The sequence below is a fragment of the Phaenicophaeus curvirostris genome, chromosome 22, assembly GCF_032191515.1.
Source record: "Phaenicophaeus curvirostris isolate KB17595 chromosome 22, BPBGC_Pcur_1.0, whole genome shotgun sequence".
NCBI classification, from domain to species: Eukaryota; Metazoa; Chordata; class Aves; order Cuculiformes; family Cuculidae; genus Phaenicophaeus; species Phaenicophaeus curvirostris.
This window is the reverse complement of record NC_091413.1, coordinates 5,411,603-5,428,498: the sequence shown is the minus strand read 5'-3', so window position 1 is coordinate 5,428,498 and position 16,896 is coordinate 5,411,603. Positions and strand designations below refer to the sequence as shown.

General features: G+C 42.7%; 1 protein-coding gene across 2 annotated transcripts; it reads right to left on the bottom strand.

Moving 5' to 3' along the window:
• Positions 1-914: 914 nt before the first annotated feature.
• LOC138730105 (tumor necrosis factor receptor superfamily member 1B-like) lies at positions 915-15,592 on the bottom strand. 2 transcript variants are annotated; one of them, XM_069874940.1, is made up of 10 exons: positions 15,441-15,592; positions 10,442-10,544; positions 8,154-8,282; positions 6,877-7,026; positions 5,931-6,024; positions 5,653-5,846; positions 5,132-5,206; positions 4,432-4,469; positions 3,677-3,947; positions 915-3,137 (listed from the first exon to the last, which is right to left on the bottom strand). In XM_069874940.1, exons 1-10 carry the CDS (start codon positions 15,480-15,482, stop codon positions 2,839-2,841), a joined length of 1,395 nt encoding a protein of 464 aa, XP_069731041.1. In that variant the 5' UTR covers positions 15,483-15,592; the 3' UTR covers positions 915-2,838. The 2 variants fall into 2 exon arrangements, with proteins under 2 accessions (XP_069731041.1, XP_069731040.1); XM_069874939.1 differs by lacking the exon at positions 15,441-15,592 and adding an exon at positions 14,024-14,103.
• Positions 15,593-16,896: the final 1,304 nt, after the last annotated feature.

The following is a 16,896-nucleotide window of genomic DNA, read 5'->3' as shown; positions in this document are numbered from 1 at the left end:
AATCGAGCCCGAGCCAAGCGGCGCCGGGCAGCCGAGCGCCGAGCTATCGATGAGCGCCTCCCCCCTCCTCCGGCCCCGGCGCGGAGGCGGTGCCGCTGTCTCTGCCCCGCCCCTTCATCTCACCACCCGCCCCCGTATCCCTCCGCGTCACGGCCCGCGGAGGAACACAAGGCGGGGCCGCCTCACAGCCCCATGGGGAGCAACAAAAGTAGCCCCAGGAGTCGCCTGCCCAGGGTGGGGGGCGTCAGATTACAGAGCAGTGGAGCTGGAAGGACTCTGATAGGGCTCTTCAGTCTCATTTCGGCTCCTTTAGCCCCTAAATCATAGAATGGCTTGGGTTGGAAAGGACCTCAAAGCCCACCCAGTACCCCTCCTGGATCAGGGGCTCCAAGCCCCATCCAACCTGGCCTTGAGCACCTCCAGGGATGGGGCAGCCACAGCTTCCCCAGGCAACCTGTTCCAGGGCCTCCCCACTCTCAGAGTGAAGAAATTCCTCCTCCTGTCCAGTCTAAATCTGCCCCTCTCCAGTTTATCCCCATTGCCCCCAGTCCCATCACCCCAAACCTTTGTGAACAGCCCCTCCCCAGCTTTCTTGTAGCCCCTTCAGGTGCTGGAAGGTCACTAGAAGGTCTCCTTGGAGCCTTCTCTTCTCCAGGCTGAACAATCCCAACTCTCTCAGCCTGTCCTCTCATGGAAGGTTCTCCAGCCCTCGGATCATCCTTTTAGCCTCCTCTGGCCCCGTTCCAACAGCTCCATCTCCTTCTTAGGCTGAGGATTCCAGAACTGGGAATTTCTTCCTAATGTCTCGCCTCAATCTTCCCCTCTCCAGCAGTGATAGGACTGGGGGCAATGGGTAAATACTCCTTGCATCAGTTGGAAAATGTACCTTAAAATACAGAATGAAAGAACCCATACTAAAAATCAGAATTTGGTTTAATGAGGGGGTTGGGAAACTTGAAAATACACAGAATTCTAAGAAAAGCAGGCTTTTTATTCTTTTTATAAGCAAATGCAAGCACACTTTTCCTACTTCAGCATAAAACGGGGATTTTCATTCTCTCCACAATGTGAAATCCAGTTACCCTGCCATAACAGGAGCCTCCTTTTTAACATTTTTGAAACAACTTCAACAATCTTGCACTGCTTCTCCACTCAAGTCCCAATATAGGAGCTGACGAACAAGGCATCAAAATGCTCACTACAGGGCAAGAGGTTCAAAGCACTGTATAAAATCAGGTCCTTGCCCAAATCCCTAAGTTTTGTAGCAGTCTGTGTACCCATTTTCAAAGTCTCTTCTGAAAATTACCATCAGGTTTAATATCCAGTTGTAAAAGGTTTCTTCATAGTATAATTAAAGACCTGCTAGCCAGTTCTCAGTTCCAGAAATCATATTAGTAAACCTCATCACTTTTGAGGCAGCTTATAATTTGGATTTTAAAAAAAATCTGTATCTCTTCTGTAGCTGTAGAATAAATGTTATCCAAAATACTCTCTTTCAGTCTAAGGCTTTGGAAATAACTACTGCATTGAGTTTCTCTTGAGGTAGAATAGTTTGATTGGAAGGGAAGTACAATGATCTCCTAGTCCAACGGTATGTTTTTATGGTGTAAAATAAAGAAGATATGCCTACTGTATGCCTTCAATTAAAGGTAAATCAGATACCACGTTGCAAATCGTGGTTGAATACACACACCACAATTGCTGGTTGAGTCATACGCATAAGATATAATTATGGGAAAATGGGATCCTAAAAATCAACTTGCGAAACAAAGACTCCCACTTGGTTCAAGGAGAACCTCTACTAATTTTCTGTAAGAGGCGGTTGGGTCTTCAGCGTCAAGCAAGAAGGGAAGAAGAACAGGATTTTCTGGTTCTGAGGTCTGAGTCAAATCCACTTGTTACAGAATATGTTGTGCAATCATCGAGAGATGGCCCTTTTTCTGACGTCAGAGGGCGTGAGCGATCTGGCATACACACATGTTTTTGCTGTAATAGTCACTGGAACGCAGGGAAAAATATTTTGGGTTCACGGTTAACCTCAAAAATGAGGTCAGAATCCATCAGAATCAATCAATTGGAATCAATATCATAATAAATCACCCAGGACACACAGATGGCAAACTTTAGAGCTGTCAGTAAAAGTAACTTACTTCCTGCTCTGAGATAACAACTATTTCACCAAGCTTTTCTTTTCTAAAATAAAATTAACTATATACAGCTAATGAAATACTATTGTTTAGACATAGCAGTTGTAATTTAGTGAAAAAAATCCTCCTGTAAAAGATTTCACTCCTTGATATATTTAAGGTTGATTTAAGAAGCGTGGTCTAATATGAGTGAAAGCAAACTGTAATAATTAAAGAAATGTCCAGGAGGATGAGGGAAAGTGGGATAGGAAATTGAGTGCAATAGCTTTAATATTAAAATCAAATGGATAATTTGTTAGCACTGAATGAATGCTAGATGTGCTGGTCACAGCCATGTTCTTGACAGGCAATATACCTGAACCCCAGTTATCATCACAAGAAGTCTCAGCAGAAAAATCAATGGTTTGCAGTTTGAAAAATATTCATTTTCAAGTCTGCTCTGAGGTATCCCAGAAGAAAGGGAGGAGATGGCTATTCTATTTAGAAGAAAAAGCATTCAAAATTTTTAAAATGCAAAGACCCTCAGAGCTGACTAAAGAGATTCAAAACCTCAGAAGCATCAGTGTCTACAGTCACTTGAAATGTCAAGTCTCTCTAGGAATGCTACATTTAACATAAGGTTTATTTTAGAAGATACAGGGTTGTTTGTACGCTGATTGACTGATTAAAATTAACCAATCTGTAATTTCCCTTAAGTGGTTTTCATCCCCACATCTTGAATACCCAGAGGAAACTTCTTTTCTTCTGGAAGTAAATCATGAAGTAAATTGTCCTCATTTTCCACAGAGATCTGAATTTCAGGTTCTTTCTTCAAGGGATTTTCTTCTTTTGAAAGGGGAACTTCTTCCCCTTTTGGGGAATAATAGGGAGCATTTCCATAATCCATGCTAGTTGAACTGGTCTGTTCTGGGAACTGGGAACTGCAGTCTGGGCTACATACTTTAACAATGCAAGTCACATTCACCTGTGTTCCTCCGTTACCAGAATGTTCTGTCAAATAAACATAAAACACATTAAATGTGGAAGAATGAAACCCAGAACAAGACAGTTGGTTTCTTTATCCAGTATAGACACTAAATATCTTCTTGTTCCAAATAATTTAGGTAAGCTGGTGCTGTTGGTTCTGGTTTTAGGAGGTTTTTTCGTACCATAAAATCCACAACGTTCCAGAAATAAAAAAGCCATAAAAATAATACAGAGCCCTGGATCACAGCCAAATCCCTACCTACCTGATGCCATTTCAGATGCTTTTGACAATGTTTTTTTCTTACTGCTTCCTTTGGCTCTTCCTTCTTAAGTGCCTCCTGTCACACCTATCTCCTAGTCTGCAAATACTCTAACCTTCTCCATTGAGCACACTCTTCACTGCCTCGGGATGACAACTTAGAACAATCGCTTTATCTTTTCAAAAGTTACTCTCTCTGGTGGACATGGGTCTGATCTTTTATCCTGCCATTTATTCTGCTAAGAAGACTCATAACTGATCATCACATTTTAAGAGGCTCTGGACCACTCTGATACATTCTTACCTGAACTCGCAGAGTTGTGTCTGTCTCCACTGTGAAGCTTACAACCTTCTGGAGCTGAACGTTGCTGCTGAAATCCTTCTGTTCCTCTCTTTCCATTGTTCTTGTTACTTGCTACGCTGACTCTTGCAGAGCCAGCTGGATTATTCAAGGAGCTATTGCTGGATCCAGAAGTTTCCAAGAGATGCTGTTCCTCCTGTTCAGAACTGCTGGAGTTTTGAGAACCTGTATTTCTCACTTTTTTGTCACACTGCTTTTCTGCAGGTGAAAAAGGCTAGAACATGTGCAGAGAAATGCAAAACATTAATCCACTAACAAAGACCCGGTCAGCAGCTAAAGAAACTACTGATAATTGCTACTTGCATAGCAATGACAGTAAGTAAAATTCATACCAGCTTGTCAGGAGTTCAACAAAATGAACCTGATTCCTGAAGGCACCTACAGTACTTCACTGATTACCAAAGGAACAAAGGCTTTAAAATCTGCTCTTCTGAACCACATCTATGTTTTTTAAATTATTATTTATTTACTGATTATTTCTTGACTATTTATTACAGCTGACATAATGCAAGTCTAGTTCATTATAGAGGTTACATAAGGCACATCTTCCACTCCAGCTTGGGGATCAAACCATCCGATCCGCACTACAGTTGTCTTTCTGCCGTGCAGTTTTCTTCGACTTGTAATGAGATACGACTGCGTGATTTCTATAAAACTTTCAAACAAATGGAAAAGATGGAAAGGAAGGAGTCACTCACCGCATCCGTTTCTGTAGATGGTGGAGAATATGCAAGGGCTGCAAGTGAGGAAAGATAGTTAATTAGCATCTCAATCTGTTTCAGTTGCAAAAGCTGCTCCCTTAACTAGTCTGAATGATATCCTCTACTCCTGGAATAAACTCCAAATGCACATATATTCCCACTGTTTGAAAGTGTTGGAAGCTGTATTGTATTAATTTCATAAGGTGACTTAAATTTAGCCAGCAAGCATAGGGGACTTTCTGCATGAATTAATAATTGTTCTACTATAGTGTCAGCGAGAAAAGGTATTTATGAGAATTAACTATGGTTGTGACTATTTAATGATAACATTTAGATAATGTCTAATATTTAGATGTGTGAACCTCATAAGGTTCAACAAGGCCAAGGGCAAGGTCCTACACCTGGGTTGGGGCAACCCCCGATTTCAATACAGGATGGGGGATGATGTGATTGAGAGCAGCCCTGAGGAGAAGGACTTGGGGTACTGATGGATGAGAAGCTCAACATGACCTGGCAATGTGCGCACGCAGCTCAGAAACCAACCATGTCCTGGGCCACATCAAAAGCAGCGTGGCCTGCAGGGTGAGGGAGGGGATTTTGCCCCTCTGTTCCTCTCTTGTGAGACCTCAAATAAAACATGAAGTGACACTCCTTCCAATAGTTACGGATTTACTTGTTTTCATTTCATGAATCTTACCTTTTTTTTTTGAGAATAAACAGTATCCCAAAACAGTGATTATCAGGACCAATAACAACGGTCCTGCTACTGATCCTGAAAAGAAATTAAAAGGTAAATTATTTGGCAGCTTGATCTGACAAAGGTTCTAATTAGGAAGAAGTAGTTTTGTAGTTTCTCTCCTTGGCTTTGCTTTTGCTACAAAAGCAAAATTTACAAGTATTAGGTGTGTCCGACATTCACATTTAATGCGTCTATAGTCAGACACCAAGGTCTCATTTCAGTCTCCACCACTTCATAACACTGAATTTTTCTGTCCTGAAAAGTGAAGAGAGACTTTTCACCTCAGTCACAAAAGGTATCTAGGCTACCTGTTAAATATATCTGTTAAATACAAGGCTAGGCAGTCCAGAATGCACCTGAATATCTATGCCGAGGTTCTGCTTGGATACAGGTAACTGATCTCTAAAAGAAACTGAGAATTAAATACAAACTTGTTTCCTAGCCAGACAAATATGACTTTACATGAGTGAATAGCTCACCGATGATATAAGACGTGTCAGGTGTGGAGTTTAAAATGACAGATTGAGTTATTATTTCAGGTTTGTTGGAAGCTGAGCTTTGGGTCAGGAGCAGGTTCAACATAGTGTGAGGTAGAACTGTGACAAGTCCTGTTCCTGAGTCACTACAGACAGTGTCACTCACTCTGCTTCCAGGAACAGCCACTGATTTACAGCTGCAAGGAACAGAAAGAGAAATTAGGAAAGAAAGTAGCCCTGTGCAGAGGTAAGGTTTCTATCAGACAGAAACACTGGCTTACACGCTGTGCGGTGTACAGCTGGTATCGTAAGATTCCTCACGTGAAAAAGTGCCAGGAGGACAAGGTTTACATTCAGTATCTGTGCTATCTGTCCCTTTACACAAATAGAAAAACTCCAGTTAGTCATGTAGTGAGAAACATGAATGAATATTCAAGGTCTGTGGTACAGATTCTGGAAGTGATACAGAGGCAGTACACAAAATGCAGTCACAGTGTCACAGCAGAGATTAATCTGGAACAGCCAACCCAAACGCAAATCAAAAGATGAACCAGCTGTTAGTTGTAGAAACCTACCAAAAAATTAAAAAATGCACTACTGCAGACAGAGCTGAACTTTTTCTCTCCTCCCTGACAGCGTACACCTATTCCATTCTATTAGAGTCCTGCATCTTTTCAAATGATTCTTAATTTCTTAAAAATTTTCAGTGTTCCACCTCTTTGAATATTATTTATCATCTCGAGACAGCTACATCTTCTGTGATGACTTTCATCATCTAATAAGGACAGACGAATTCTGCAGGACAGCATAGAGTCATCATTACTTCCTATAACCAAAATTGAACCTGAAGACCTATTTCAAGGATTTAAGCAGCAATTAAAAGGTCTTGAATTTCAGCCACTTGTATGGATAGAATCACATGGTTGAGCAAAACAAAGGAGGATTCCATTGGACTGGGGAACTTTGTGATACCTCGTAGTAAAAGGCTGCACTATGTTTTCCCCTTGGCTATTCCTCTTGAGAGCACTGTTGCTCTAGTTACTGCCTACTTGCTAAGATAATGCCTACACTAAAAGGAATGCAGAACTGTAGGGAATTATAAGACAATATTCCTGTAATTTACTGAGCTGGAGGCAGATTTAGAAATATTTATTGACTATTAACATGAAAAAACCCTCTTCGTACAGCTTAACTAGTTTGTGTGTGTAGTGTTCAGAATTAACTTACCTCTTCTGGAAACTCGGTAACCTTTTCCACATTTTTTGTGTACTTCACATATTTTGCAGTCCTCGTATACTTTCGAAATACAGTACATATTGGGTGGGCAGCTGCAGATTCTGTCCTGTGAATTGGTGCATGTTTGATTCTGCACGAATCCTGTTGTTAGAACAAGAATAAAGCAAAATGTCATTAGCAACATTTAAAATCATAGCCTGCAATGTTTCAAGGGAAGAAGAGGTGATGTTCGCATACTACTAACTGAAGACAATTTTGCAGGTTTTGGCTGATATACCATCATAAAACAAATAAGTTTTATGCCCCAACATCTATATTTTCGGCAGATTTTCCTCTCTCTCTCTAGGAAAGGAGAAATTTGCATCTGTAGAGTTCACACTTGAAACTCTGTACCTGCAGTTGCATTGTATCATAACCATAAATATGCACATTTGTGTTACTTGTGCTCATCTCCGCAGTCCCCGGGAGCCATAATAAGATTTGTAGTCTAAGCAGATCATGCAACTGTATTTAAAGCGATTGGAGACCTTACTACAGACATGTTCATATTGCAATTAACTTTAGCTTTGTAGGATTAGTTATTTAGATGGGACCAAAGGTCCATTAAAGAACTTAGACTGTATCCCTAAAACTTAATTATCTACTTGACTCCCTTGCAAGTTTCTACACTGGTTTCCATTAGAAATTATGGGCAACTGCATAACTGATCTTGTTAATGCATGGAATCTATTAGACCAACGTACATATGTTGGTACAATATACTACTTTATATACTGTTAAAATGCTTTAACAAACTGAACCAGTGTGCTCTCAATAATAGCTATGCTGTTTTCAAAAGAAATAAAAACAACATAGGAGTATCACAAGTTTGCAGCTGTCAGGTCAGTAAGCAAACCAAGGAATAACTGGATGCTGGAAATGTAATTCTCCATATACCCCTGGCATAAGGTCCCTTGGCTGGAGAGTATAAGCACAAAGTTATTCTACTGATGACATTTGTATCCGTTTTAGTGATGCAATGCCTTAGTTTCCAAGATTGTAAGATTGGTGTCACATTTTAAGAAAACAGATAAAGGGCCAAGGCCTCCTGCGAGACTTTTCCCTCATTCTTTTCTCCAAAACTTACGAGTACCAAAAGCAGGAGAATGGGACTATACAAGTGATAGGCAAAGCCTCGTTTTCCTAGGAGAAAAGACTAGGTTAAACTAAGCCCACTCTGTGAGCAGCCTGTTAAAGTCACAATTCCCTCTTTAATAATTCAAGCCTACCTTTCCTGCAGGGTGGTGAGCAGGCAAAGCACTGAGGAGACCGATTCCAGATTGCTGTATACGTGTTAGGACTACAGGGACTGCACTTTGTGTCCACAGTGTGACTGCAGCTCTCTGTCTTATATTGACCTATTAAAATAAAACCAAAATTAAACAGAGAAAGCATCTCATTGAAAAGATTACTAGGAATTGTGTAAGGTAAACTGCATTCTTAGCTGTAGAAATCCTTTCCTTTCACTACCACTATCAGATTGGTAATGTATTCCAAGCATGTATTGATTTAAAGGGGGTCTGCATGTATATGTACAGGGAAATTCTGATTTCTTCCATGTTATTTGTGTCTGACCCCTTTTCCTATATTCAGTTCAGTGAATTCCAGCCATGTTAAAACAAGACATCCTCAATCCTGAGCGAAACTCCCCAGCATATATTTAGATGTAGCTACCACGGTACATAACAAAACTTTTAATACTCATAGAAGTTGTGTTTCGTGGTGAAACACAGGATGGTGTTTTCTGCTGAAAGTCAGGCACGGGTGGAACGATCTATCTGGGTGAGGCCTTTACTACCTTTACAAGCAGCAAGTAAAGAAAACATAATAAAGAATTACCACAAACCAATCTGAATTAGAACGTCAACCCTTGTCACTACAAAGGGACATGAGCTCACTCTTTTTCCTTCACCTCTTCAGCCAGCCCTAAGATTGTCAGCCAGTTCTAACAGATCAAAGCAATGAGTTCCTAAAGCTACCGGCATTCCAGACAAAGTCAAAACCTATCAAAAGTAGTTGCTCCAATGCCTCTCACCACCAGCAGAGTTCAGTGCAGTGGTGAGAATAAGTAAATATGAGCTCCAATATATCCATTTTGGAGAAACAAAAGCGCCTCAGTTGCTGTTTCACCCTTGCTTGAAAGAAGGAAGAAGATAAAAGTCAACGTCTCATATCCTGCTCAGAAATATCCTGGACAATATACTCAGAAAGCAAGAGTAACACGGAGAAAGCCTTTGTAGCTGCCTGGAGAATCTCTGTTTTCCAAAAGAAGGGGCGCTGGACTTGAGCCATAGAAATTATTTCCAAAGGCTTTCGTTTGCCATGTACTTACTTGAACCTTAAACACCTGCCGCTCACATCCTGCTAATGCTTTAGGCTGCAATTTTTGACAAGATACAGTAAAAAGAAATCAAATTCATAATAACAGAAATAAATATTTTAGACTTCCTACAACTTGTTGCCAGAGTCTGTTATTCTGAAAATTAAGGAGCAGCAGACTGAACAGTGCCTACCACAACAGAAAGGGTTTTACCTAAGAATTATCGTCTTTCACCCCTTGTGTTTTTAACAAAGGAAATGTGACACATCTATCTAGACATTTTCAGTTAATTGAAGCAACTGTGGGTGCTTCAGCACATACTGATTTCCTGCTTCAACTTCCGGATCTCTCTGACAGGAACTCAGCATTTATAGAGAAAAATTTGTTTGCTCAGCATGTAATGGGACAAATAGGCAGGTTTTTGCTGTGTCTAATGTAACAATAGAATGACATTGCAAAGCTCTCGTATTAAAATACCCAAACAGCATGTCTGTCCCCCAAAAAACCCCAAACCCATGCCCCCACCTTTCTGCAGGCAACAACTTTTGCTAACGAAAGACTACAAGTAATTATCACTGGGGTGTAAGATTTGACATCTCAGAGCAGAATTTCTGTAGCCTTGCACTCAGTCTCTGAGAGTGGTCTGCAACGCCTGATTTACAGTAAAAGACAACAAATCTCCCTTAATAAGCAATTATAGATTAATTTGTCCAGTGGAAAGCCCCTTACATAAGTGGTATTATCAAAATGCAGAAACTAAGCTCTACTTTACAATTGCTTTATGATATATTTGATATTAGTGGGCTTTGGTCTGACGTGTGTTGTCTCATTTTTGTAATTCCCGTAGTGAGCTGCTGCTCCCTCCCCCAAGTTTTGATTTAATGATATTATACTCTAATCAAAGCTCCACGCACTCTGTGTTTACAAGCATTGAGTGCAAAGCTGGGCTTAGAGAAGCTCAGCAGCCTACCTCCTGGTAAACCCCAGCCAGGATAACCCAGTAAGACAAGTCCTGTTCTGATAAAAAGGTGTCTCTTTTGCCAATCATTTACAGTCACAGCATTTTATTGTCTTCCAGCTAGACAACAACAAAAATCTGATGCCCTTAAGGTGTACAAATAATCAAAAATGTACTATGCTCATCTGAAAATTGACCGAATTTGGCTGTGTAAAGGAATAGTTTGAATTGTAACCCACCTGGAGGGCACTGGCTGCAGCATTTATTAAGGCTTTCTTCATAGAATTCAGTGCTGGGATCTTTGCATCGTGCAAACTGTGGAGTATACGGCAGGGAATGTTCCTAAGAGAAATTAGATGAAAATCATGAGTCACACGTCCATTCTGACCCTAGGGCAGAGACTCAAAATAGAGAAAAACAGTGCAACTATAAGGACCTTCCTTTCCAAAACAGTGATGGGCCTGATGAAGCAGAAAGCAGCAGATGCCAAAAAGTCGAAGGAGTGCAGAGCTTATAAGTTTCTTGAGACCAGAGGTTTTTTAAGGATCTATCACAATGAACAAGGTGATTTCTCCACATTTTATGTTCAAAAGACTGCAATGGAACTATGGGAGCAGCATCACATCTGGTCACTGCTGCATCCCCTAAACCAAAGGGCCAAGTACAGCTTTTCAGTTGCCATGATTCAAACAACCTTTGACAAAACAGCAGCAAATCCACCTCTTTCAGGTAGTTGTAGAGAGCAATGAGGTCTCCCCTCAGCCTCCTCTTCTCCAGGCTAAACACCCCCAGCTCTCTCAGCCGCTCCTCTTGTTCTCCAGCCCCCTCACCAGCTTCGTTGCTCTTCTCTGGACTCGCTCCAGAGCCTCAACATCCTTCTTGTGGTGAGGGGCCCAGAACTGACCCCAGGATTCGAGGAGCGGTCTCACCAGTGCCGAGTACAGAGGGAGAAGAACCTCCCTGGCCCTGCTGGCCACGCCGTTTCTGATCCAAGCCAAGATGCCCTTGGCCTTCTTGGCCACCTGGGCCACTGCTGGCTCATGTTCAGTTGCTGTCAATCAACAACTTTCTCCTCCGGGCAGCTTTCTAGCCGCTCTTCTCCTAGTCTGTAGCTGCTCAGGGTTGTTCTGCCCCGAGCGCAGGACCCAGCATTTGGCCTTGTTGAACCTCATCCTGTTGGTCTCAGCCCATGGATCCAGCCTGTTCAGATCCCTTTGCAGACCCTCCCCACCCTCCAGCAGATCCAGCTTCCACCCAGCTTAGTGTCACCCGCAAACTTGCTAAGGGTGCACTCGATGCCTTCATCCAGGTCATTGATAAAGACATTGAACAGGGCTGGACCCAGCCCTGAGCCCTGGGGACACCCCTGGTGAGCAGCGTTAGGCAGCACAGACATAGGAGTTTCCTGCTAGATCAGAAAGATGCTGCTCAGAAAGTCTGTGACACTGCTCAGTTTTCTGCAGTCTGAAGCGACTGCTCCATGTGTGATCTACACACATTTAGAGAAGTCATTTAGAAGTTTTATTAAAAGGAGAAATCAAAACAGGAACAAGCTTTTTGGAGACCGGTAATTAAAATATCCTTCCTCCTTACTGAAAAAACATGTTATCTATTGTGTCTTCACATTACTGACAAAGCAGCCTAACACTTCCCGCTCTCAACAATTACTTAAGAGAACACAATATTTTCTTATTTTCTTGCTTGTTGAATTATTTTACCTCTTATCTTGCTGTGTATCAATAACAGGATTTCCCCCATCGACTCAATGGTCAGTATCAAAAAGAACCTCTCCTGAGAAATGAAAGGCAGCAAAAAGCCTTCTTGAGTGTCAATATTCATTCCAGAAAATAAAAAAAGGAAAGCCAACTATTTAAGTAGAAGTTTCACTGCATTTGTAAATGCAAACTGACAGTAAAATCTACTGAAGGAGAAGAAAATGGCTCTGCTCTCAAAAGAATTTTCTGTTTACGTTACTTTCTTGTTTATTAAAAGAAAGATCCAGTGTTGCCACATTCTTAGAGTCACTATGACCAACCTCATCAGAACGAGCACTTGAGAATTGTTTTAAAACGTAAAACTTCACTGCAAGAGCAGCCACAGGAAAAGAAAAACCCAGGAGAAATACAATAAACTGCACCACAAATTATCCTGCTGGCAAAAAAAGTGTTCTTATCGCACCCTCTGCATTGTCTGTTGCAAACACAGCCCTGCAAGACAAAGACACAGGAAAACCTGTTGGTTGGCGGGTTCACATTTATTTCTCTGAAGTTGTGCTTGAAAGGATACGTCTACTGTCTGACACTCACTGAAATTTTATCTGAGGAGCTGCGGTTGTCAGCGGCAGAAAATCAACAACTTCTTGCCAACTGTCCTCAAAGAACATTATGGGAATCTAAAGGGAACTTGTAACTCACTTAGATACAATTTATTTACACTCAGGAGCTCAGCCTGATTGCTCTGGAAGGATGCCATTCATTCTAGTAGTTACTTCCAATGTAAACTAGCTTAAGCAAAGCTGCCAAGGCCACCTCCAACCTCCTTCGGTGTCAGAGCACGTGTAGTTCCCTTACTAGGTACAAAACTCTCCTGGATATCTTGGCAGCGAGGAAACTCCACCGTCTCGACAGTTTTAAGGTCTGAGTGGGGCAGTACAACACTTGCTGCCCAAAACAACCCCCCCCGACATCCAGATCCATTGCCTACTGTGAGCCTAAAGATTGATGAGTAGGAGCTAAATTCCATTCCATAAGCTACAATTCTGAGACTCTCCCTTCTTTGTCTGCTCTACCCTATCCACAACAAGGTGTTCAGTGCATCAGGTCCAAGATACTACCTCACAAACAGGGCTGAATTAAAAATGAGTGAGAAGCAGTTAAAAGAATTCATTTAATGTCTTATTAACCCGCTATAGCACCCAGTACTCCTTAAAAGACCTGCGTGCAATTCCAGGTTCATTCTGACATCCTCATCAGACCTCACTGAACCTTTGCCTAGATGAATATGATCAAATAAAGAGGTAAATAACATACATAAACCATGAAAAAGCAACGACCTGGACATAAGTGGTGTTATGTCCTGCCCTCCACAGTGCCCCTATGCTCACCCATGGGGCTGCAGCATCCCCATCAATAGGAATGGTTGGACTTGATGATCCAGTGGGTCCTTTCCAACCTAGTGATTCTATGATTCTGTGATCTCAGCAGCATTTCCATATATACGAGGTAGAAAAGTGCTATCGACATACCAGTACAGCGCACACACAACCCAAGTTAGAAGGAAGCCTTCAAGCTCTCCAGTTTAACCAGTTAAAAGCATCCATTTAAACTGGATATAAACGCAGCTGCATCACATCAGATCCGAGACACAAATTACTGTGCTTTTCCCTGGAAAGAGGCAATAGTTCTAGGGATCCAGCAGAGCAAAACGAGCTCCTCAAGAGGGAATAGTTCTAGGGATCCAGCAGAGCACAACGAGCTCTTCAAGAGGGAATAATTTTAGGGATCCAGCAGAGCACAATGAGCTCTTCAAGAGGGAATAGTTCTAGGGATCCAGCAGAGCACAAGCTCTTCAAGAGGGGATAGTTCTAGGGATCCAGCAGAGCACAATGAGCTTTTCCTCGCTGAAGAACAGTGTGAAACTCCCACGCTGGGCGCTCAGCGGGGCTTCGCAAAGAGAAAAAGCGACCCATTTCTAATGATAAACCCCAGGACGCCCGGTTAGTCCCCGCTTGGGGAAGGCAGCGGCGCAGGATGAGCTGTAGGGGTCCCGGAGAGGGACCCGAGGGGCTGCAGGGACCCTCCCCCGGCTCTCCCCGCACTCACCCGGCCGGGCACGGGCAGCAGCAGCGCCCCGAGCAGCGCCCCGAGCAGCGCCCAGCGCAGACCCATCGCCCACAGGGCGGCCCCGGGCAAGGAGGGGAGGGAAGGGCAGAGAAGGGGAGGGGAGGCTCGCAGCCGCTCGGCAGGCTCGGGACGGCCCCCCCAGCCCCGGAGGCTGAGCGTCAGAGCATCGCGGAATCGCAGAAACACAGAAGAAGAGCAGCACTGAGTCACGGAGTCACAGCATCACAGCACCACAGCATCAGAGAATCCCAAAATCATAGCATCAGAGAATCACAGAAGCATCACACAGCATCACAGCATCATAGAATCACAGCATCATAGAATCACAACATCATAGAACCACAGCATCATAGCATCACAAAATCACAGCATCTGAGCATCGCAGAATTACAGCATCAGAGCATCATAGAATTACAGAATCAGAGCATCGCAGAATCAGAGCATCAGAGCGTCACAGAGTCACAGAACCATAGCACCCCAGAAGCACAGAACCACAGCACCCCAGAAGCACAGAACCACAGCATCCCAGAAGCACAGAACCACAGCATCCCAGAAGCACAGAAGCACAGAACCACAGCATCACAGAATCATAGAAGCACAGAATCACAGCATCACAGAATCATAGCATCATAGAATCAGGGAATCACAGAAGCATAGCATCACAGAACAGTTTGGGTCGGAAGGGACCTCAAAGCTCACCCAGTTCCAACCCCCTCATAATTAACTCACTGTTGCTATCCTAGAGAGATACCTTTTGTAACCAAAGCCAGAAGTCTGTCTGTACAGGACAGGAAAATTCACTTATATGAAGAGGTGGAGACTAAAATGAGACCTTGGTGTTCAACAATAGAATCCTAGAACGGTTTGGGTTGGAAGGGACCTTAAAGCCCATCCAGTCCCACCCCTGCCCTGGGCAGGGACACCTCCCACTGGATCAGGGGCTCCAAGCCCCATCCAACCTGGCCTTGAACCCCTCCAGGGATGGGGCAGCCACCCCTGCTCTGGGCAACCTGGGCCAGGGCCTTCCCACCCTCACAAGAAAACATTTCTTCCAAAATCTGAATCCCCCCTCTTTCATCTGAAAACCATTCCCTCTCATCCTATCCCTGCACTCCCTGATCAAGAGCCCCTCCCCAGCTCCTCCTGCATAGACAGACCTTATTTATGTAAATGCAGACCTGCTCTCCTTTTGAGGAAAACTCCAGCTAGATAATAGCTTCCTAACTTTCAAACAGTTCTCGAACAGTTCTCTTGTAAAAATACTTCTTTCTGCAACTGATGCACGTACTGAAATTATCGACTAAGAAACAGGCACGTATCAGACAAGAAAAGTGTAGCAATGGCTTAAAATCCATGTAGTTTTTAATTCAAAGATTATGAGCATTATTAAACTTACCAGCTCTATAATACATCTAGCAGGTTGCAGTGCATGACTCATCTAGAAAGCTGTTCAAGTAAAAACATTAATTCGGACACAGAGCTGAAATACAATTACCTGTCATTACAGAAGACCCTTTAACAACCACAGCCAGGTCAATGTGGTTACTCAGAGTTTGTGAACCCACAAATTGTTCTCTAAAATGAAACTGCAATAGAATAAAATTAACGGCTCCTGTATTTTTCTGGAATCAGGCATATGCATTGAAAAACTAAACTCCCCTGACTGTGAGTGAGGAAAGGGTGACCAGCATTTGTCTGACAGCAGTTTTTTCTTCTTCCTTGCATGGCTGTTTTACGTCAGTACTTGGTGACTTGACCTTCAGTTGCACAACAAACACTTCAACCAGAAAATGTTAATTCTGTTTCCTTTTCTTGCCTGTTGTTACTGCTGCTGACGAGGCAATGCTGATGGCCTAAAGCAACTGCCACCTGCACAGCGGGAGCAGTTTATCTTCTGAATGAACCAAAACAAGTACTGGTGCAGAAGTGCACAGAGAGGATTCAGCAGATGAACTAAAATAAACAGTGCCAGCAGTTGTTTTTAGAAATTATTTTATCTTCTGCTCTTACAGAGAAGAGTGAAATTGGGGAAGTAAATACTGGAACTCACAACACTTGAAATTACCAATGGTTTTCAAATGCATTCCAGGTAGATTATCCACTGGTGAAAGTCAGCGTCTAGATCCCATAATGATGAGATTCTCCCACTTCATCTCCAGGGCTGTGGTTCCAGGAAAGTATGAAGTTCTCTGGTTTTATTTCTTCAATCATAAATTCTTGATAATGTACCTTCCTTATACTGGGAGGTATAATGGATAAACGAGATCCAGTGGAACTACCACATGGAGAATTTCAAAAAGCCTTTGATGAAGTTCCACACCCAAAGTGCTGGAAAAAACAAAGTTGTCACAGGATTGGAGGAAAGGTCACTTTATGGATTTGCTAAATGGTTACAAAATACAACAGTTACAGCTGTTTAAAAGGCAGGAAGGAAAGAGCACAGCACAACGGTAATTTTTTCAGCGTAGACAGTCAGCAGTGAGGATTGTTTGGCCAGTTCTATTCAATACCTTCATCGATGACCTGGAGACAAGAGTGCCCACACAGTGAAGGCAATACTAAACTTCTCCAGGTAGTTACATGACATGTAGAAGGCAAATAAAGCTGGAAGGAGCTCATAAAAAGTGGCAGATCAGCTTCTATGTAGATAAACAGAAGGCAATATATGTAGGGAAAATAATCTAAAGCAGGCATACATGGTACTGAATTCACTTCTAGCAGCTAATGCTCAGAAAAGCGGCCATGGAATAGTCTTTGATGGTTCTCTGAAATCCTCTGCTTAGTGTGCAGGGCAGTCAATAAAAAGCAAACAATACAGTGGGCATCAACTAGAGAGATACTGGGAACAAAGC

Excerpts from the sequence above, each read along its gene's own strand:
- LOC138730105 (XM_069874939.1), bottom strand. The coding sequence starts at position 14,089 with ATGGGTCTGCGCTGGGCGCTGCTCGGGGCGCTGCTCGGGGCGCTGCTG. Across the intron at positions 8,283-10,441 it reads CTGCAGCCAGTGCCCTCCAG|GTCAATATAAGACAGAGAGC; the intron begins GTGGGTTACAAT and ends TTATTTTAATAG. Across the intron at positions 3,138-3,676 it reads ACACAACTCTGCGAGTTCAG|AACATTCTGGTAACGGAGGA; the intron begins GTAAGAATGTAT and ends TTTATTTGACAG.